The 23,893-nt window shown below is 41.4% G+C and overlaps 1 protein-coding gene across 2 annotated transcripts in view; it reads right to left on the minus strand.

The window, feature by feature from the left end:
- SLC44A4 (solute carrier family 44 member 4) overlaps nucleotides 1–23,893 on the minus strand; it is a 316,116-nt gene that overhangs the window by 72,866 nt on the left and 219,357 nt on the right. For both annotated transcript variants that reach the window (XM_069237189.1, XM_069237190.1), the window contains exons 4-9: nucleotides 20,670–20,748; nucleotides 19,338–19,437; nucleotides 17,417–17,539; nucleotides 11,445–11,505; nucleotides 3,923–4,016; nucleotides 3,511–3,594 (exon numbers count right to left, since the gene is read on the minus strand). In XM_069237189.1, coding sequence (XP_069093290.1) covers nucleotides 3,511–3,594; nucleotides 3,923–4,016; nucleotides 11,445–11,505; nucleotides 17,417–17,539; nucleotides 19,338–19,437; nucleotides 20,670–20,748 — 541 coding nt within the window. The remainder of the gene's footprint in view (nucleotides 1–3,510; nucleotides 3,595–3,922; nucleotides 4,017–11,444; nucleotides 11,506–17,416; nucleotides 17,540–19,337; nucleotides 19,438–20,669; nucleotides 20,749–23,893) is intronic.

Raw genomic sequence — 23,893 nt, forward strand, 5'->3', positions numbered from 1 at the left:
CGTCAGGAAAACTGGTTCTGTTAGCATGGATGATTTCAGGTCAAGATGGAGTTCCTCAGGTCTTTCGCAACAAGCTGAGGACTTCATTAAACAAGCCTGGGCGGGTAGTACCCATAAAAGATACGATTCAGCCTGGCGCAGATGGAGTAATTGGTGTGATGGAAGAGGTTCCAATCCGATGGAAGCACATATCGAGTTAATCATTAACTTTCTAGCAGAACTAGCCAGTTCTGGTTTAGCTTACCGGACGATTAATAATTTTAGATCAGCCATTTCTGCGGGACATATCCCGGTTGAGGGTAAACCTGTAGGTGAGCACCCTTTAATATGTAAATTACTAAGGGGCATTCGTCTGTCTAAACCGCCTCAGGCAAAATACTCAGTATTATGGGACGTTAATGTTGTCCTAAGATTCCTGGATTCCTGGCCTGCTAATAAAGATTTATCTCGCAAACAACTATCGGCCAAATTAACCATGTTGTCATGTCTCATTTGCTGTAAAAGAGTGTCAGACGTCAGAGCGTTAGATTTATCTGGTAGAGTATACTCACCAAATGGGGTGACTTTCACAATTTCTAGAAGGACTAAAACGAATTACAGGTCAGTAACATATCCAATGTATCCTGATAATTCTAAGTTATGTGTTGTTCATTGTTTAAAAGAATATGAAAATGTCACAGAAAGTTTTAGACAAGATGTCAACGGACAATTATTGATATCATTGCAAAAACCATTCAAACCAGTTGCATCAGCTACTTTAGCTAGATGGATGAGATGGTTAATGAATGAAGCTGGTATAGATACCAAAATATTTGGAGCTCATTCAGCTAGAAGGGCTATGGAATCCAAGTCTTATGCCTTAGGTTCTCGTATAGAAGACATTATGAGAGCTGCAGATTGGTCTTCAGAGAATACGTTTCGTAAATTTTATCACAAGCCTGTGATGAATGTAGCATCTGTAGTAATGGGACAGCTTTAAACTAGCATAATCGGAGCCTCCGGTCCTGACATAGAATAAAAAATGTTCTAGCTTACACGTCAAGAATTTTCAATTCTATTAAGGACACGGAGGCGAGGATTATCCCACCCATAAAAATGATATTATTGAACAGATTTGTTAACTGATGTGGTTATTGTTTATTATTCCCTCCCATTGGATACCAGTTATATGTATATTATTTATGAGAATTTGTTTTCCTTTGAGAATATTACCTACCTGTTTTATTTCATAGGTTCTGATCAGAAGAACTCCTGAGTCCAGGATCTTTGTAAAGACTTGTACCTTCATTTCAATGGAATGGTTTTCCTTTTCAAGTTGGAGTCTCCAAACTCATGTTACCTGTTAAAAAGAGGACTATCCGAACTCTGAGTTACAGTTGATGTAACAAGTTTCGATTTCAATGTGAACTATATCTGCCTTGACCAAAGAAAGAGGAAGTGACATCGAGGGTCAGGTGTTATATGGGCAGAGGTCGTGATAGGTGATTGGACCATGTGACATTGACTAGAGCATCATGGGATGTGTAGTTTTTTGTTAAACTTGTTTGTGATTGGCTGCTGTTTTAAGTCAGTAAAGAAAGAGAAAGCATAATCCTCGCCTCCGTGTCCTTAATAGAATTGAAAATTCTTGACGCGTAAGCTAGAAATTTTTTATCCTCCGACGCGTTTCAGGAGACCTCGCTCCCTTGTTCACGGAAATGCAATGAGCCCTCCTTCCATTTCCATTTTAGCTTTAAACTTAAACCTAAACAAGAAAAACGGACTACAATCCTTACAAACTAATGGCGGCCATCTTTAAATATGTTTCTCCACATGTGAATGCTTAACAATATGATCAAATATGGAACAAAATACTTATTACCATATTAGTTTTTAACTTCATTGCTTATTAATATCAAATAATTTTTATACCTTGGTTTTACCCCATCAATCAAATAATATAAACCTATTACCATGTGCTTATGTATTCCATATACATGTGCTCACTTACTGTGCATACGGCCATCCTTCTTATAATTCAACCTTTACATAGTCCTAAATTCCTCGTAGATATAATAGCTCCTTTGCTTCTTATTGCTCCTTAAACAATCAATGCCTCTGTCAACGCTTTTTCGTTTTTTAGCCTGATTACACCTGTGGATTGAAGCAAGTGACTACGGTGTTTCTTTTTTGCAAAGAAACAATTTGATAGATATATATATATATATATATATATATGATTCAAGTCATCACATTATGAAAATATGAGGAGAAATTCACTTCAGAACATAATCCCAAAGTTTAGCTGGTAGCTTGCGCATCCTGTCACTTCTTCCACATTCCGAGTACACTCTCCTACCACCACTATACAAACAAAGACTACCAGCGACTATGCATCATATCATATAGCGTAACAGCATTGCATTATTCCATCTTACACTGCATTTACTACTATTATTATGTAACACATTCCATTAGAACGGTTATTTTGTGTGTCAAAATATGCCTGTATAAAGGGGGGAAACAACTGGTGCCCCAGTTTAAATTTCTGCAATTGCAAATCATCCATTTAGCACAGGTATTTCTGACAGGTGGAAATAAATGCCACCCACCCAAGCACACAATACTTTTGTATGATGAGTATTATCGATCAATTCTCAGAATAGCAAAAGAACCAACAAGACAACGAAACGTGTTGAACAAGCCTTCCCTGGATACAGGCCCTTTTGCCCTACACATATCTAGAGCATTTTGAAACGTCCCTGAAGAATGAAGCTGGTGCTGCCACTTACCAGTGCACACCAACATCTGAAGGTCCAAGAGCTGAAATTACTCTTGCCGCCCACCCTCCATAAATACAGAAACTCAGGCTTAGACCAACAATGGCTCTCAGGTCATCTTCTTGACTCTTTCTTCAGACACCATCCACCAACCCTGATCCTCTCTTAGTTACCATCTTTATTCATATCTTACTTTTCTGTTCCACTACTAAAACAAATTTAAAGGGGCCATCTGGTGAATGGTGTGACAATCTATTTCAACCCCAGCTAACATAAAATAAAGCAAAATTATAGGATGTCTATTCATGGTTTTTGTCAGAGATGCAGGAGCGGACCACAAGTTTTTTCTCTGCACTAGATGTCTCCTTTAAAGGGGCTGCAGAGAATTTTGAGGTTGAGAATGAGGTCAGAGAAGACAAAGGAAAAAAAGTGACAACATATAGGACTTTTTAGGTAATTGGGAACCATCTTCTGAATAACTTAGATGGTCCTTATTTTCATCCTCAACTTGCACCTTTTACCCAAGCACCTTCCACTTGCTTCACCATGTAGCTACTCTCAACAACTGAGCATCACATAGGGGTCTTAAGATAGTACTATAGGCTGTGTGTCCACCTAGAGACCTGCTGGTTCAGGTTCTCAGAGTATAACCAAATCTTTATCCTTAATTAATTAACAACTACCCCGAGATGCTTCAGTCTGCTGTGTGTCCAGTATAAAAGGTTATTCTATTCATTGCAGAAGCACTCACATGACAATCCAATACCAAGACTTGGCGAAGTCCTCAAAGATTTTCTTGCTGATGTTCTGGAAGTCCAGTGACTTCACAATGGCACTAGAAGAGGAAATAGTAAAGAAAGACATCAGAAGGAGAGAGTTAGACGGCGTTGGCTATCCCAACACATGACTCTAAGTCAACTTAAGAGAAACTAGGTATTCCGTAAACATGGGGCAGGTCAGAATTGAGTGGGAGGCAGAGGGCAGAGCCCATCGGTGCTGATGTGAGGGTATGTGGCTTGCAGCAAGCATAGGGTCTTATGAGCTACCAGTGCTTGACAGAGGGCAGCTGGTGTGTGAAGGATAGTGATGGACCCCAGACCTGCTGCACCTAGTATCACCCCAAGATATGTAACCCACTACACCCCCTCTGAAGCCCGACTTACTTAGCGGCCTTAGTGATTTCGTTCTGCGTCGCGTTGGGCTCCTTGAAATCAGTAGGGAACACAACGGTAGCATTCGGTAAACACCTGTTAAAGACTGAAACCAAAAACAGATTTCTTCTTAGAAAGATACAACTTTAGCGGTCTCCCAAAAGTAGAGACAGCCTCCCCTCCCAGCAGGCAACCTACCCTCCCTCACACAGCCCAGACCACAACTGAACTAGAGCATGGGAGCAAGATCATTCTCTCCATGTCACTCTTCCTCATTAATTACGTGGCGGCCCCATCTCTTAGACCGGCTCTCAAGGAACAAATACCAAGAATGGAAGCCCCGCCCACCCACACGGAGCCTTCACAGCAGGTGGCACTCTCAGTATTCAGCTGTACCTTAAAGTCATCACCAAAAGCTCAGCAGTCCAGTTAAGGTGGGGATGGGCTCTTACGACCAGTACGAGGAAGAAGGGGACTGGATAAAAGAATGATCACCGAAAAGCGCTTCTGCAACACGCAGTACACAGAGCGACATGCCGCGAACACTATCACCATGTGCAATCTAGATGCAGCCTCCATACAAGAGACCTAGCTTACCACACCTGCAACCCAACTCTAGACATGTCTGTTCCAACAGGCTCCGGCATGCAACGGTGCACCACTCCTTGGCAATATTTCCATCACATCAAACCCATGACCCTGACACAATCATGGCATCGAGGTTTACTGTGCCAACCACACATTGAATCGCGATCCCAGATGCAAATGTTAAAACATCCCCAATATTAACAACAAATATGAAAATGAGGAGTAGAAAAATGCAGACTAGATTTAAGTTAAAAAAATCAGACTGTATGATTTAATTAGAAACAAATCAACTACCAATGATGGTAGCCTTCTTGTTACTTCAATTGAAGGTGCAGAACAATGAGGAGCAGAACTTGTAGTCACATTAATGATGCATTAAGCTAAAATAGAAAAAGAAAAGACTGCTTTGTTTACTTAAAATAAATTTTGGACCAGTATGGAGAGAAAAGGAGATGGGATGAGTGACATTTACTGACAGTCTCTAAGGTTCCAACTTCAAAATGAGGAAAAATAAAACAAAAGAAAGGGAGAGGAAGAGTGGACCAGCTACTTGGGGAGAGGGGATGCAAAATCATAAAAGAAGGGAAAAGGGAAAGAGAAAGATCTGTGTTGGGCTACATCAGAAATAAATTATAGATACAAAGTAGGTGAAGGAAAACCTAAACTTGCAATGCAGTGTCTTCACCCACTGGTTTATTTATGCACTAGAGAGGTCATCTAACGTGCACTCCGTCATTTATTCAACAAAACATCCATCTATCCACCGGCCTATTGACTTATTCTTGCATACACCTACTCACCCATCCATAATGAAACACACACGCTCAAGTAGAATATGAAAGATTATTGAAAAGCTGAAAAGTTGAAGTGACTAAACATGGCAAACATGATTGAAATAAAAAACTAAGATTACATATTGCACTAGACACACACTTTGCAATGGTTCTGCATAAGTGTATTGTTGTTTCAAAGTTCCAGTATGGCCGCCAGGTATAAAAGCAATGTGTTGGCCATCCTGGAACAGTAAAACAATGACACACTATGAACAATACCACTCCAAGGTGGCCTCTCAGTTTAGAAGCAGTGGCCACATGGGATGAGGTGTACTGAAGATGAAATGAGCCGCAAACAAAGAACTCTGGAGAGCTGCAGTGCACTGACAAAAAAACAAAATGAAGAGGGAGAAAGAAAGGAATTCAGACAGGCCTATACAAAAATGAAAGGGAAAATTTAAGAACTGGCACGACAACCATGGAACTGAAGCACACTCATTTTCAGGCGGATGTGCATATGTGATCAGGACAAATGGTATCACTCTTTCAATTATTTTTATAATTATTATTAATACTAATAATAATCACACAATCACCAAAACACCTTGGTGTTAGGAACAACCTATAGCAAACCATCAAACAAGAAAGAATATTCCACCCTTACAATTAATAAGCACCATAGACACAGATAAATACAGACACACAATAGGGCAACATAGGGCCTGATTACAACTTTGGAGGACGGTAATAATCTGTCCCAAATGTGACGGATATCCCGCCCGCCGTATTACGAGTCCATTATATCCTATGGAACTCGTAATACGGTAGGTGGTATATCCGTCACAATTGGGACGGATTAACACCGTCCTCCAAAGTTTTAATCAGGCCCATAATTTGTAGTCAGTGACTGATCAATGATCAAACAAGAGCAATCAAAATTCGACAAGTCTGCAATCCAAGGAAGATTGCTCCAAATGTTTGGCGCTGCCACTCAAAATGATTTGCCACTGTCTTTCACTGGTATTTTTACCTCACTGGTATTTTCACCAGCAAGCTGGCATAAACGGTTCTTGTAAGGGAATATGGTGTAATGAGATCAGAGAGAAAATTGGATCAAATTTTGAAACAGGCTCTATGCAACAGACAAGTTAATTTTAATGTAATCCATTTTTTATTGGAAAACGGCCGAGTTTGAGATTCCATGTAATCAAATACCTTGCTACAGCTTTTCACAAAGTGCAATAACAATCCTCCATTGAAGGCCAATGTGCCGGAAAAAAGGTTTTCACAACAAATAACTCAAGTCTACTACTTTTGTCGTAGCTTTTTGTGATAAACAATGCAGACCGAAGGCATCTGACATATTGTTTCCCAATGAACCATTCAATTTTCTATCCTTCATCATGCGCTTGTCACCATAACCAACCCAGGCCTACTGTATGGCACATAAACCGACGATCAGGTATACAGAAATAAAATGAAAAAACATTTAACAAATTATAGCAGGCAAATCAATATATAACCTCTCTCAAAAGGATGTAACAATGATTACAACATTGCAAATAGGTTTGTCAGAAGGCGTGACCAACACAGAACCTTTTGCATATTACTGTAATCTGGGAGATTCCATGCAACAAAATACCTGCCTACAGTCTTTAACACAGTGTAATAACAATCTACATTTAAATGCACATTGAGTTTCACTAACGCTTTTCACAATAAATAAGTCAAACATTTTGTCTTTATCATAACTTTTATGCCTATGGCATCTGACAGAACTATTCTCAATAAACCTATGATATCAATAACCTTTATCATTAGCTTGTCACCATAACCAGCTCAGGGCTACTCTGTTGAGCATTGGGATGGGAGGAATTGGCAGAGTTTGATTCCGTGGAGTTCTGTGGAATTACATTAAAATTCTACTAGATTCTGCAGAATTCCGCAAGGGGGCAGAGTGGTCGTTTGGCACTACTTCCATAGCACAAAATGCACCCTGGAGTCCAAAAATGGATGTGAGGATGCATTTTGCGCTAATAACATAGTGCAGCCAAATACCACTCATTGCCCTTACATACTCTGCAGTGATTACCGCAGGGTACGGGACATCACCGCCGCCGAGTGGTATGCAGTGGTTTCTAAACTTTAGAAAAGAGCCCTTACGTACTCTGCAGTAATCACTGCAGAGTATGTAGGGGCACCGAGGAGTATGCAGTGCTGTGCAGTGATTTTTAAACAGAGCCACAAGAAGGAGCAGTCCCTCTATGTTTGAAACACACTGCAGATCAAGGTTTAATCTGCAGTGGTTTTTAAACATAGAGTAACTGCTCCTTCTTGAGGCCTAGTATTCACTTGGGTGCATACCCTTTGCTGCCCTTACATACTCAGCAGTGACAAATAAGTAGAAAATTACAGTTCACAAAATAAAATTCAATCTCTCCTAAGAGGGTCTAACGGGATTATTACAGGGCAAATATTTTTATTAACATATTTTATTGATTTTGCGGTTGAATAAAAGACACAGGCGGTCATTATAACCGCTACATTATGACCATGGCAGTAGCGCCACGGTGGGACCGCCAGCACAGCCAGATTACGAGTTTTCATGGGTCTGGCGGTGCTGGTGGTCCTAATTGGCATTGCCGCCAGCTCGATTATGAGCCAGAGACAATGTTGTAGGCCGTTTCCTGCTGGGCCAGCGTTGCCACCCACTGACCCAGCAGGAAACTCTTAATGGGGCCCTCGGAAAGGCGGCAACCAGCCTGTCGGGAATTCAGCGAACGGGGTTGTCCATCCGCCGAAGCCATAATGACCCCCACAGTCTGTACAGCTGATCATACAATTAACAATGTAGGGAAAATACAAAGAAAGTCAAAACTGTCTGCAAACATGATTCCCCCTGCCCCCTAACCCAGCATTTATTATTCAAGAAGTACTTAGAGCTACATCTATTACTCAACATCCCATATTCACTTCCATAACATTCAGCACGTAAAGGAATGCATTGGCCGTACAGGTTCTGGAACAATACCACGGTAATATGCCCACACCTGCCATATCTTGTAGTGTTTCTGAGGGCAACCTCTTACTCAAAATGCAGCCACCTCCATCCCCATGCCATGGCCCATGCCACTCTTTCTAGCTTTCTACTCCAGTGCTATGTCTCGTTTTGGCAAGGTGAGAACCAGGTATAAGAGGAATAAGCGATGTGTATTACCACCTAAGTCATTGGTGAGATGTAGCAGAGTGGAGTTTTGGATCCATTGGGTTTGACCAGGTGAGTGCCTCACCCAGACAAGCCTTCACCCTACACCAGTAACACTGCAGGGCCAGTCAGCTCCACACCATGTGTATGAATGTGCCCTTCTCTGTACCACATCCAAGCCAAGTCCGAGAGGCCACCAAGGCCGTGCATCAGAGTCTTTGCCACGTGAAGTATATTATGTCAGATATTTGAGCTGAATAAGCCATAGACGGGCTGCTATTGCCGCACCACATGGCACTCCCAGTGCCTCTGTCCAGTCCTCGTTTTTTTAGGGTCCCCACATCTGTCTCCCACTCATCGGGTTGATTGGATGTAAGTGCTTGGTATGTCCGTTCAACTTTATGGTCTCCCAAGTCTTCTATTAACAGTTTATCCTCTAATGGATTAAATGTAGATAGGGCCTCTAGAGCTGCTATAAATTGGGTCAGGGGGTTGAGAGCAGGATACCTATGGAACTGACTGCAAAGGAGTTGGTATTTCAGTTGTAGAATTTAAAAGGACTTTAGAACAGTCCCATTCATCACGTCCCCAAGTGTGGAGATCCCGATAAGATCCCATCGGCGGAAGCCCTCTAGGGAAGCCACCATCACAGGGCAAATATACTATCCCAGGAACTGTCCGAAGGTGTAATAAACACTAAAATTTGCGTCTACTACTGTGAACAGTGAAATTGCATGTAACAAAATGCCAGCCTACAGGCTTTAAAACAATTTCATAGTAATGCCACCCTGAAATACTGCTTGACTTCAACATATGCTTTTTATGCCTATTACCTTTGTTGTGACTTTCAGTTGTAGACAGATCAGGGTATAGCCTTGATCACTGGCTTGTCACTATAACCAACTTAAGCCTAATGTACTAAGCATAAGCTTCACCACAATGCAAGAGTCAAACTTCTATTTCAGTGGAAACACAGAATTTTGGCCCAATAAAATATGTCCTCAAGGAAATCATCATGTAGGTCAAGTCCAACCCCTCTCTCAGAAGTACTTTTAAAAGCTCCTTATTGTGTTCTTCATATGAGGCATCGAACAGTTGTGCAGTAAAGCAATCCCTAAAAATTGAAAATTTTAAGAAGTGCGCAGCAGACCATTTTCTGACAGTGATAGATTTTAAAAAGGAGAGTTCAGCAGATGATATGTTTAAAGGTTGATGTAAAACATACAGTGAAGGTAAATTGGGGCGAGGGGGTAAGTTGAGGTTAAGCTAGCTGAAGTGTGGACATATCTCCAATTAAACTCATTGCCAAAACACACAGACACACATACAGGTGTGCAGACATGCACATGTGATTGGTGGAGGCCTCTTGGTTAGCCACAAGACCTTTTACACATATGCTATCTAAAACCCTCTACCATTAATCCCAATAAATTCCTCACCCTTCAATAATGGTCACTCACATTGCTATTTTGATCAACATTAACCCCCCAACTTACCAACCACCCATCTATGTCAACCAAATCCACCAAACAACAGTACCATTCATCCAAGGACTTGTATATGAAAACTCTCCAGAAAGACCTCCCCACCCTGGCACCCACAGAATTCCTCACCCCAAAAAACCTTTAATGGGCTAGGTCAACCTCATCCTGAAAGTGATTGTTAACACTCTCATCTTTCCTAAGCTGCCCTCTATACATTCAAAGACCTCAGGACAAAATGATGACGTAGCAGAGCTGATCATGAGGAACCTGATGCCCTCCAATAAATTATGATCACACTGATGTCAATCTGAATTCTGAATGCCCTAAGCAGAGAGGACCAAATTCACTTAAAAGGTAGGAGATCTGCACCCACACAAGGACTCCTAAAGACAGATGAAGATTTACTACTTTTTGGAATTTACAAACATTGGCAGTGATTCTCCTAGAAACTGGCACAGGCTTCAGGTTTCCAGAAATACTACTGGCACAGTTATGGGATATTTTTAGGAGTTAGTATTTCCCCAATGTGGAGTTGTACCCGGGGACTTAGGCTACTATTAAGCCTTGTGAAAAGGAAGCTATGTTGTTAATTTGTTTATGTATTTATGTTTTTTCCCTAGCAGCAGTAAACATTTTCTCACTAGAGAAACACCTTCCCTTTAAATTCTGCTAAGTTTAGGGTTGTTCTGTTTTTACCCCACCGTAGAAGTAGGCTTACTTCAGTTCTTTGCAAGAGTAAATATTCAACCATTTCCAGGGTGAGAAAGGGTCATAGATGTTAGTGAATATGCACCAATGCACACTTTTATAGGTGTTCGGAAATGTTCAAAGCAACCATGCCTTGATTTCCCACACTTTCTGTGCAAAATACTGTGTAGTTATAAGTAGTCAGGGCGACAATTATACAGGAGTAAATGGATTTGCAGAGGTTTTTGTCACCTTTTGTAAATACATAGCAACCACAAATACTGATATTTGTGCTCATTAATCTGATTTAGGAGTGCAAGTGGTTTGTGAATCATGCCCAATGTATCTATTATTATTATATCTATATATAAGTAAGATCACAAATGTTGTGTTTCTGAATCAAATTTCAAAATGCTTGCTGTGCATTCCTAATACAAAACAAAAAGTTATAGAAACAGATTTACTATTCAATCTCTTTCTAACCAAAGAAACTTTGCACAGCATCTCCCAAAGCTGGAGCAAATTCACTCAAGCATTGCTTAAAATCTACTTGACCATCTTATGCTTTGGCGTTTCCAGTATCAAAGAGTTAGACATGGTTGCATGATCTGTGACCAGCCAATAAGTAATCAGGATCACCTTGGTCTATCGGAGTGCTCGATTCTCATCCATCCCATATGGGCAACTTGCTTTATGTTTGCAAACCAGCATTATCTATTATTTTAACAATATTAGTATTGTCTAAACAGGGTGTATTGGTCGAAAGCCAGGGCTTCAGAGGTGTAATGCACACTTACGTGGAGAGGACGGCACGGTAAAACGAGGGCACATTTCTCTGCTGAGGACTTGAGAAACTGTCTGTACAAAAAAATGAAAAAGAGACAGACTTCAAATGTCGATTTTAAAATACATTTTGCAATTCAAAGAATCAAATGTGCAAACATGAGGAGACTCTGTTCCTGTATTACGTTATATGACATACGCATTGACCACTTCTTAGTTTATTCCTGATGTGTCAATATTTCACTTTTTCTTTACTGTAACTCATTTTCTGCAGTACTGCTAAATTCCAATATGGATATTAGAACACAAAAGTTTCCAATATTTAGAGTCTCCAAAACATTCCTTTACCTCTTATTTTCTGTACTCCATACAAAAAGGTTATAGTCAAACATACATTTGCATATTTCTCTGGAGCAACAGGATCTCCCACTGGGCTAAACTACAATGTTTCGGCCACAGGCCTTCTTCAGGTGAGTTGCTCTTTCAAATTATCTTAAAAGCAATAATTGTGTGCTCACGCCCATTTCACTCACACAACTACGTCCTCTTCAATGAAGCATCATGGTGGGTACTGTAGCGATCGATGCTTGTGTCAGCAATACAGAAACACCATCAATTAACTATGTAACCAAACAAGCATACCAATCTAGTTACTGCATGGGCAGGTCCACGCCATAGCTAATGGACTTTCCAAGCCTACCAAGCGTTTTTTCATGGTTTGTAGCCCCACCTACATCTTAGTAGTTTTTCTTTGCAGTCACTTATCAAAAACCTTAGTCCCACTCAATGTGCTTTCTCCACATTTTAATACAGAATAAGATGAAATGGAACACCTGACACTTGCTATATAATAAATGGAAATATGGAGCACCTAGCAAATAAATGGAAATATGGAGCACTTAGGAGATTGTCCAGCAGTACTGTGTTCCTAACACAAATATCTGTTCACCTTCTTATATGCTGGTTGCATGTTCTCTTTGTGAAAACATACAAATACACACACTGAAAAATCAATTCATTTTGAGCCAGCTGGACCCCATCCAAGAACTAAAGTCTTTCGTGCAGATGCAGAATCTTCCCACTATCATGTTCGGATGCACATCCATCCAAAGTTGACCAAAGCTGACCAACAAAAGAGTGCCCAGCTATCCGCTGGGCTTCTACAAGATTAAGAGGATGCCCCTAGTGACTCTTCTAAGAACCATTCACCTTCTAGCAATTCATACGATGAGTAGCTGGAAGGTCATAGTCTACTTCGATAGCATCGTCATAATTGGACAATCAGAGACTCCTGCAAACTCTGTGAGGCGAGTTTAGAATTATTCTATTTTAGATGGGTTAACAATAAGATGGTGGCTAGCCAAGGTTTTGATGAGTCGAAGGGTGTTGTTTGAGGAAGAAATCTTGAAGTAGATCTAGGTATCATCTACACACTAATGATAAAGAACCTGATAATTACTGAACATCAATCCGAGTGGTTCATGTTACAGGTTGAACAAAGCTGGGGATAAGCTTCATCCCTGATGAACCCATTTGGGTAGGCTGGCGTTGCTGTAGAAAGAGCTCTGAAACAGTTTGACAGCTTGGAGGCGAAACAGATAAGGACTCCCCCCAATGCCCATCTGTTCTTTCCAAATGTTAATCAAAGAGTCAAGGGTGACTGTATCAAAGGTAGCCAAATTATCAAGAGGTACAAGTAGGGAGGAGGTGCCAAAGTTGAGGATGTGAAGTGAGTCATCAATGGTCTGCAGCAGGGAACTCCTTGTGCTATGGCCCTGTTTGAATCCTGATTGGAGGGTCTTCAGAAGGTTTTTTGTTTGAATGTAGAGACACAATTGTAAGGCTATACAGCTTTCTATGACCTTCCTTAAGAAGTCAAGGGTAGAGACAGGATAGGCGTTATTCAGATCATTGGGATCAACTGAGGGTTTTGTTTAAGAGAGGAGAGACTTGGCTGATTTTTTTAAACTGTTGCAGAAAACTCTTGTTTAAGTGAAGAATTCACCAAGTTGTTCCAGTGAGGTAATACATGTTTGGTAAGTTCTTTGCATTGCTAATGAAACCAGGTATTGCATCAGGTATTGACTCAGAGAGGTGGTTAGAAGGTTTAATCTTGATTGTGGTGCTTGGTGGCACTTCCTCGAAGACTGCGTTATTGTAACTTGGAGGATGGTAAATAGATCAATGGATCTTACTTTTGCAGCAAAGAAATTTACAAAGTCTTCATATTGGGATTGGGGTACTTTGGTTGCAGGATTGGATGTTTGGCTCTTTGACTGTTTAACCCTATGAATAGGACTTTTGGTTGATTCTTGGAAGCGCCCAGGAGTTATTTGTTGTATGAGGATGTAGCTATGAAGATGTAAGGTTTATAGTCTCTTCTGACAGCTCTCAGTCTTGCAGATTGACGGAGAAGGGGACTGTCTCAAACTTTCCTAGGCATTTTTATTTCTCATAAAGATCTTTTGAGAATACGGGGGAGAGAATATTTTGGTCTTTTCATATTGCTCTTTAATGGACAAAATTTGTTAATCAATACCTCCATATACTTATTGTATTCATCTGTTGTGACAATGACGTCTTGGTGGGATGGTTCTGGTGAGCTTTGTTGGCCAGCACGGTAATGTCAGTGTTCTTGGTGTCACAAAACCATGCCTTCTCTTTATTTGATTGACCTGAAATTTTATTTTATGGTGGATAAAGATCAACATGAAAAGAATTGAAAGGTGGTCAGACCAGGTAATTAGGTTGGGGTCACCAGCTGTCAGAAGTGTATTCCCAAAGGTGATTAGATCCAAAAAACATCCTTGGGAGAGCACAGGTTTATAGCAGTTTGGGAAGAGTTCACCATCATTAAGATAAGAAGAGAAAACGTTGCATAGCTTAATGCAGATTAAAATAACCAATGATGACAGGGGCTATTAGAGATGGAGGTTATTAGATACATTCTTCAGCACACGTTCTTCAACAAATGTGCTGTTTTTGCAAGGGAATAATTGACATTTATTCTTAGACAAAAGCTCAAGTGAAAGACATTGGGAGCAATGGATTTAAAGCTCATTTGTTCTTATGGATAACTGCTTCTCCTTCATTTCAATTTTTGAAGTCGCATCAGAGAATGGAGTAACGTGGAGGGTTAGGGAGGTACAGAATATTGTTTAAGGAATCATTGCACCAAGTATCTGTCAAAATAAGGCTTTCAAGGTTAGAGCTCAAATAGTGTATGAAATCTCCACACTGTGTTTAACTGTCGAACAGCAGTCATGCAGCAGCGAAGAGTGAGTAGACTTGGATACAGGATGGACTGAGCGTTCAATAGGCGCTTAAATGAGATTCAATGTTCCTTCTTCATCCAACAAGGAAACTAAATGAATGGGTACCGCTCTGGTTCAAGATGGAGGGGATGAGAAAGTTGCCCTGAGTTTGTTTGTGAAATTGCCTGGAGCAGTGTTTGAGTTTTCATAGCTATTCATAAGTTTGCAAAGATCATCATCAACGAATCAGGAATAGCGATCAGTGTTACAGAAGATGGCTTGGGGTTCGAGAAACAAAGTAGGTAATTACTAGAATTCATAGGTAAATTTTGTTAAAAAGTAAGTAATGGCGGTGTTTACGATATAAGTAAATGAAGGTAAAATGGTGAAAGGGGGTTAGAGGACGCAGAGGCTGTGACAAAATGGCTGAACAGAGCATGATGGGCAGGGGTTATTGGTGGAGGTGGAAAAGGAGAATAGCAGGGAGAACATTGAGGTGGGAGAATGAAATGAGTTTGCAATATATGTGAAAAGAGTCATCTACAACAGGCTAGTTTGTCATACTGAAGGAGCGCATGGATGATGGATCAGCTGAAGTGGGGCGAAGGCATACAAGGATTTTAGGGTAGATGTTGAGGAGAAAGAGGGTTTAGTGGTAACACTGGTTTGGTAAGTTGACAAACAATCAGGATGGGCAATGTTTAGAGTGACAACCGAGGATGCTAGCCAATGGTAGTGGGGCAAAGGAGTGCATGGATTGAGGGGTAGATGGTGAAGAGGAGGAGGGGGGATTGTTAACATTGGTTTGGCAGGTGGGAAAAGCTTCAGGCTTGGGATCATTCGGGGTGACAACTGAGGATGTGGAGGGCTGTTGAGGATATAATTAGTGTTAGGGAGATTAGCAAAAAAAGCACAGTAGAGGAAGAAGAAAATGGGATTGAAGGATATGGAAAGAATTGATCTGACAAGGCCAGAGAAGCATCATTAGATTGAAACATGATTTTTATATTGTTAACATTGGAAACGGAGGGGAGACCATGAAACTGAGGTGTTGTTGAGACCTTATGCTTTAGACCGTAGCAGAGATCATGGAGATATGCGCGTCCTTCGGAAGGGTACTAACCCATGGTCGGTGTTGTGGATGAAAAGTAGGTCAGTATTGAGGTGAATAGGGTTTTCTGGAATTCTCTTAAGATCTTGTTTGTGTTTGAAGTTTTTTAAAACATATTTACAAAGAATAGTGGTATATGAGATCTTAAATTAGTTTGTCCCCGGTTTGGATAAGACGGTCTAAGGCATCTCCAAATTAGAAGATAAGAGCCTTTCCTTTAGGGAGGGCAGACTAGGTACTAGGGGCCTCAGGTTTGCAAGTATTCTGATGATGGTCCTTGTTAAGTTTTCTAATTAGATTCAATGTTGATTAAATGAGATTATCTTGAGATAGATAGTCTCAGCTACTCTCGTGGGTGAAGCTCTTCTTCTGTTCCCATTCACAAAACTGTACCTAGATGGCTGCTGCTACTATTGTGTAGGTCCTTCTTCCAAGGTTACCCCAAGTATGGTGACTATCCTGCTTCTATTTCTATGACCAGAGGAGGGATTAGTGGGCCTTATTTTCTGCCTTCAGGGGCTTAGCTTGTTTCATCTGAAAGGTGGGTAAAAATGGTGGCCACTCCCAGTAAGATGGAGAGAAAACTGGGGGCTTTAGAGATGGAGTGGCTCCCTGTGAGCCTTGCACCAACACCACACAGGTTGGCAGACTGCTGTGCACCATTCACAGCAGTCTTCATGGTCTTAAGTCATCATCTGATGAGCAACAAAGCTATGTGCACTCAATATGAAGTATCCCAAAAGTGAGAGTGCAAAAATGGACGGTTGTGAAATCAACACACGGTTAGGCACTTAGGAGCAGAGTGCACATATAACCCTGTTGTGTCTGGGCCACCTCCCTAAATCACACAGTAAGAGCGCAGAGCTCACAGGAAGCGAAGGGAGGTGGCAGGTAAATTGTGCTCACACTGCCTCCACAAGTCAGGCAGTGAGGTACATCAGAGCCAAGTATGAGCTCGGGGAGCAGTTCACTGTCTCCTAGACACAGTTCATTGGTTCATATCAGACCTCACAAGAGGATTCACTCACCTGGGTCTCCAGTGGCTCAATGACCATATCAGGATGTCAACCCCAGACCACTCACCTGGGTCTCCAATGGCTCGGTGACCATATCAGGATGGCATCCCTGGACCACGTCATGGGCAGGGACACCACATCTCCATTCTGGTCAGGCGTCAATCCTCTGCCTCTGGACAAGCTTGCAGACCTGGATCAATATCATCGCATCATCTGTTTACCAGAATGGCAGGTACACTGCCACCTCACTTGATTGTATGGTCACTGTGCTTTTCCAGGTTGGATGGTTTGGTACTGGGTAGATTTTCAATAGATCTGATGCCCCGTTACAGAGCATCCTTTTTGACAGCCATCCTGGAGTCACTGCCTCAAATCCAAGACCCATATCTGGTAACATTATACACAATTTTCTCCTTACCAATGGAACTTGCAGGGAGCGAGAGATTACCATACAACCACAATGGAGCACCGTGCAGCCAATGGTGAAGCTCAGCAAATGTCGCAAAAACGTGCAGCAATGACAGAGTACAACCAATGGAAAATCACTTCCCATGCTGGGAGTGGCACTAAGATTAGTGAAGTTGATGCTGTTTCATTGCTCTTACCAGAGAAGTGTTTTGGAGGTTAAAACTAGGCAGGCAAAACTGTTGATTAAATATGTCCCTCGGAGGCTTGGAGTCCAAATCCAGAGCCCAGGTGAATGTTGTGGGGCACGTCTTCACACAGACCTGCAAGAGAGAAAGACAGGAGTCAAAAGCCGCACCAACCTAGCGCGGTGCCTCAGGCAATGTCACCTTATGAAAACAAAGACTTGTGAGGTGGTGAAGATAAACAGACCAACGAGGAACGAACTGGAGACTGGAGAGGTGCAGAATACAAACAAGCCTGTATGAGACCCATGATGCACAGTCATGTGAGGGAACCAAGGAATACAGACAAAAAGGGGGTCCAAGGATGTGAAATACTGGTGGAGGGCTCAGAGAAAGACAGACCTAGGATGCGCCCATTAGAACACAGACCTGTGACTGACCCAAATAACTAAAGACTAGTGACATGCTGAAAGTAAACAGCTCTGTGAGGAATCCAGAGCACACAGACCCATTAGAAGAACATAGAAACACAGGCCTGTGTGGTACCCACAAACATGTAATGAGCACAAGGAATACAGACCTCCTAGGGATTTAAAGGAAAACAGACCAGTACTGGGCCAAGAGATACATGGAGGAATCAAAAGGTATAAATGCTGGCACGTCAGAGTATAGGTGTGATGGTGAATCTATGCGGACCACCAGCAATAGTGAAATGTATAAGTGGCTGTTAGCATCCTGAGATCATCCCATAAATATAGGGCTGTTTATGATGTGGAATCTAAAATAGACGAACTAAAGTCAGGAATTTGTCATGTTTAGAACTATCCAGATGTCGGGGCAACAAGATCATGAGTTGTAAATAAAACAGAAGCACGTTGAACACAACAGTTAGATCTAGACCCTGCAGCACGCCTGGCATCCATGAGTCTGTCCAAAATTTACATATCCAAGTGTCAGATGTTCTGGGTACTGAAGCCTGAGATAAACATTCTAGAAGGCAGGTGAACAATTCTTCATCTTGATTGAGGCCCAGTTTTGTGGTGTTAATTTGAATAATCCATTGACTCTTTCTATTCTATTAAATTAATTCCTTATTTGGTCCCTGTCTTGCTACCGAGACATGTTATATTCCATGAAAGGAAACATTTCTGCATCTTGAGTTCTAAGTGCTGTAGTGTGCTGTTAAGGCCAAAACAGGACTGTAGGAGCACTGTGAGTGGCTGCTGCTGTGGTCTAAGTCATTGGTTCTTAACCTGTTGTCTGAGGGTCCACGAACAAACTGCTTAGATAATTAAATAATATTAACAGATTAATAAAGAGTATATAAGTGAAGCAACAATTTATAAAATTTAGAATTTTAAAACATTCTGTAAATGTGAAGGAATTTGAAATTGGAGGCTAAAAATTAAGTTGGCATCCTCAGATTGATTTGTGGGAACAGTGCAAATGCATCAAACAAAATCTAGTATGAATTGAATTTAGAAAAGTTCTGACCTTTCCATTAATATTGAAAAAAAAAAAGATATTTGCATGTGAACTAAATAAAATAGGATATAATCTGTGTATTTTTTTTTTGAGGAATGCTTGTTTTTGTCTTTTTGTGTATTGTTTTGCAATTCAAATCCTCAAATCAGAAATCAATCATAAATGTTTAGCTGTGGTCCCCCCTTCCAATAATGACTCAGTTGGGGGCCCTCGATTTCAAGAATGATTTAATGAGGGACCCAGATTCCAATCATCATTAAGTGGGGATCCTCAGAAGTCAAAAGGTTAAGAAGAAGTTCTTTAAGGGAACACAGACTTGAAAAGACCCAAAAAGAAAAGAGGTGTGAGTGGGATATGAGGCTCCCGTGGGTGCTTGGATGGTCCCATCATATGCAGCGCTGAATACGAGAAAATACAAAAGAGGAGCCCTAGGGCACAGTCCGCTGCCTACCTGCGTGGTTGGACACTGCATCCCATTCATAGCGGCGGCCATGATGTTAGTTCCCAGAACACACTTTAGAAGGTCATAGTACAGCACAAAGGGCTTGTCCCTGTATTGAAAAGAAATTAACAAATGAAGTGAAACCATACAAGACTCAAAAAAAGAGAGAAGATGGGGCCCCTTTGGCCAGCTAGCCAAGACATAGCTGAGGCTGCACCCCTCTCCCTCAACCAGCCATTCACTCATAGTGACCATAAACCACAGTGAATGCCAACCTAAACACTTACTTACTGAAGAAATCAACATAGAGTGAAAACAGCACCCTCTGACCAACCAATCATGATAACTATGTGGACACCCCTTCAGCTAGAAATTCAAAAGATCACAAAGAGCGCCCTTCCAGCTTATCCACTCAAGTATGGAAAACAAAGACCAACCTATCCACTCATCAGGACCAAAACAGTCTGGTGATAGCCCCTCCATACTACACAAGCACTAATGTAAGACAGAGACCATGAGAAAACTGGGAGTGATGACCAACCATGGTAAAAGAGCATGAAAAACATCTCTCCAGACACTTACTCAAGAGATGATGGGGACCGAGAGGGCAGAGATATCACACTCATCGTCCAAGTGTATAATCCCACCTCAAACTAAGAGAGCACCCCTCATCCCTGAGCAATCACTCACAAGCAGACCACGAGAACACAGACAGGCTCCTTCCATGAGGCCAGATAACACACAAGTCTGAACCCTAGAGTTTGGTGTTTGCTGACTCTTGGTTCTAGAAGCAATTGTTAGAGGATATAAATAATCCTAGGTTCACTATCCATCAACTACTACTGAGAGATCTCTCTGATTAGATGCTGTAACAGTGATTTGTGCTGAATCCCACTCACAGTCAAGGTGAATCAAGGGATGCCCTCATGACCAGCAACTTTACTTGCATCTTGAAGACATGCTCTAGGCATGGCCTAACAATTAGAAGTGCCATTATCTAGGATTCATAGACGTTGGCATTCATTCCTTCCCCAATGCCCTTTTACACTTCAGAGGAACTAGCCATCAGTATGATTGCAGTATTATTGCACAGAAGGATGAATGTGTTGGTTTAGGGACAGAAACCACATTATAACTTGGAACAATTGTGCTGCTCAGTCTTTAGGACACAAGGTTCCTGGCACACTTTACCAGAGTATGGAACAAAGCGGGGTCACAGAAAGCCCATTTCTGTATGTATATTCATATATATTGTGATTTTTTTTTTTAAATAGAAGGCTGGTGAGTCGGTTTGAAGGACATGAAAAGAGATTCAAACCAATTACTGCCAAGACTACTTACGCGTTTTCTCCTACCCCACAGTACATTCCGGTGGAATTTCGGGGATAGATGACCTGGCGTGGATCTCCATAGACCCAAGCTGCGGGAACAAACAAGCACAAGGCCCAGGTTAGAAATGGTTCTTACAACACATACCAGAGATCATCTTTCAAACAAGGTTCATCATTCAACAGAGTCCTCGGAAGAAAGGGCAGAGTGACGATTGGACCATCATGGCATGTGGTCACTAGAAAAAGGTACAATAGGATTCACTCATTATCAGACTGCGGGCTGACTGTGCAGGATGCATTTTTAAGAAGAATTGCAAAGGAAGAAGTTAAAGAGACTCTTAGAATATTCTCAATGAGTGTGACCAGGATGACTGCACAGGATGGGTTTTTATAAAGAGAATTCCAAATGAAGGAACCATAATGAAATTTTATGCATCCTCAATACCTATGGCAGGGGCAACCTGAAGGGCCCATTATTCAAGAGATATGAAAACTAGAGTACCTCCTTTTAACCTGTCCCAAGGAACATCCTACTAGATGAGCAATTATTTTTATTTATGTGGGACAAAAAGTTGACGGAATATGAGGAATCGCTTGCACCATATGAGTATGTTGGAGAAAAATTGAGGAGCCTTCTGTTTTACCCGTCCAACTTAAGCGTAATTTGCAACTGTCCTTTAAAAAAACGTATACTCGAACATATCAGAGCTGTGCAACACAAAGACACAAACTATGCTCTGGCCAAACATTTGTCTACACATGAAGGGAAAACCTGGACAAATATGAGTTTTTTTGGGATTGTGACTATTGAACATAATGAAAGAGGAGGGAATCGTGAGCTTAGGCTGAGACGTTTGGGGTCTAGACTGATAATACAACTTAAAACAAAGACTCCGAGGGGACTCAATGGCAACGAAGAACTCCATTATCATCTGTGAGGGCATATATTGGGGTATGGCCTATGGTCACAAAAGGTATTAGTGTAATCAGAGGCCATCGCATGAAGTGGTAGTATCCAAGGCCAATAGGTCCCCAATGCTTGTGATGTAACCGACACCAGCTTTATTCTCTGGAGAGAAGGGGTTAAAGGTACAGAGATTGCCTGTATCCACATGAATCAGGATTAGCACCATGCATATATAAGTCCCTAGAGAAAAAAACATATAGGCCCGTATTTATACTTTTTGACGCTAAACTGCGCTAACGCAGTTTAGCGTCAAAAATTTTTGCGACGGCTAACGCCATTCTGAAGCGCCATGCGGGCGCCGTATTTATTGAATGGCGTTAGCCGGCGCAAGCAGACCGGCGCTGCCTGGTGTGCGTGGAAAAAAAACACGTACACCAGGCAGCGCCGGCGTAGGGAAAAATGGCGTTAGGGCGTCTTAAAAATGGTGCAAGTCAGGTTGACGCTAAAAATCGCCTCCACGCGATTTGCGCCATTTTTAACGACGCCCAGACGCCATTTACATGACTCCTGTCTTAGTAAAGACAGGAGTCATGCCCCCTTGCCCAATGGCCATGCCCAGGGGACTTATGTCCCCAGGGCATGGTCATTGGGCATTGAGGCATGTAGGGGGGCACAAATCAAAAAATGCCAAAAAAATGCCAAAAAAAATATATAAAAAAAATAAAAAATATACTTACCTGGACTTACCTGAATGTCCCTGGGGTGGGTCCCTCCATCCTTGGGTGTCCTCCTGGGGTGGGCAAGGGTGGCAGGGGGGGTCCCTGGGGGCATGGGAGGGCAGCTGTGGGCTCATTTTGAGCCCACAGGTCCCTTAACGCCTGCCCTGACCCAGGCGTTAAAAAGAGGCGCAAATGCAGGGTTTTTTGGCCCGCCCACTCCCGGGCGTGATTTTTGCCCGGGAGTATAAATACGACGCATTTGCGGCGCAGTCATTTTTTTGGATGGGAACGCCTACCTTGCATCTCATTAACGCAAGGAAGGCGTTCACGCAAAAAAATGACGCTCTTTACTCATAGTTTGGCGCTAGACGCGTCTAACGGCAAAGTATAAATATGGCGTTAGTTTTGCGCCGAATTTGCGTCGAAAAAAACGACGCAAATTTGGCGCAAACGGAGTATAAATATGCCCCATAGGATGACTGATACATGTGCAAAAATAATGAAAATATGGGTTGTTAGTACCATACCAAATAGATACAGCAGATTGAGAGATACAAACAATTGTCCTGGGAAACTGGTTATCATCACTATCACAATGTAAAATATTGCCTAACAATATATAAATGTAATCCATCCCTCATGTATGTTCGGCATGAAAACAGATATCCCGTTTGTGTTATCTGGATTTGTATATATGCAGAATATGTAACATGCCTAGTATTAGTTCGCTTTGGCGCTGTATATATAATTTTATAGTCTTGTATTTAATGATTTAAGTATAATTTGAATGGTGAATAATAATAAGTAGGTTTTTGTTGGGATTTATTATGTTTTGACTGTTACTAGTGAGATGTAGGGGACTGCGTGTCCCAGAATGCACTTGGGTGGTGGTAGGAAAATACATTATAAATAGAGACTCATGGGAAGGTTCTTTTGAAACTGTGATCAAGACCGAGAGGTTGAAACGCGTTGGTGGTGTCTTTTTATACTTCTTTGGATATAAGCAATAAAACTCTCCTGGAGTGCAACGAATCAATTGTCTGACAATTGTTGGTTTTGGAGATTGTAGAGGAATGGTCCTTTCCTCACGTTTGCAATCGTAAAATTTGCGCGCCACGAGTTGGACCTGGGACAGTTTAATTATATGTTTACATATATAAATATATATATATATATATATATATATATACATACATATATATCTTATATATAGTTTATGGTGCACATGATTTGCATATATTGTAACAATACTTTACGGTATTACATATTATTTATGTTGCAGTGGGTATATAAAGTGTCTCTTATTTGTCGCTCTGCTTGAAGTAGAGGGTCTCAACAAGCACTGTGCGTCCTCTTTTTTTTTTACTATGGGAGGTATCTGTGTCAACTCTTTAGCACCTCTAGAAAGATTGTGTAAGCTATATTCCTTAGAAGCAGAATTTGAAGCTGTTTCTTTAAATAGGTTTACATCCACACATTACACGCAAAAAAGCTCAACCTTGTTATATTCCTTAAAATCCTGCATGAAAAATTGACCTTCAAGCCCTTATTTTTTTTTATGAATCTCTGCTTCCTTCTACCTTATGTCTGCTTCTTCTGTATTCAAGC

This window comes from Pleurodeles waltl, chromosome 6, assembly GCF_031143425.1.
Source record: "Pleurodeles waltl isolate 20211129_DDA chromosome 6, aPleWal1.hap1.20221129, whole genome shotgun sequence".
Classification (NCBI taxonomy): Eukaryota; Metazoa; Chordata; class Amphibia; order Caudata; family Salamandridae; genus Pleurodeles; species Pleurodeles waltl.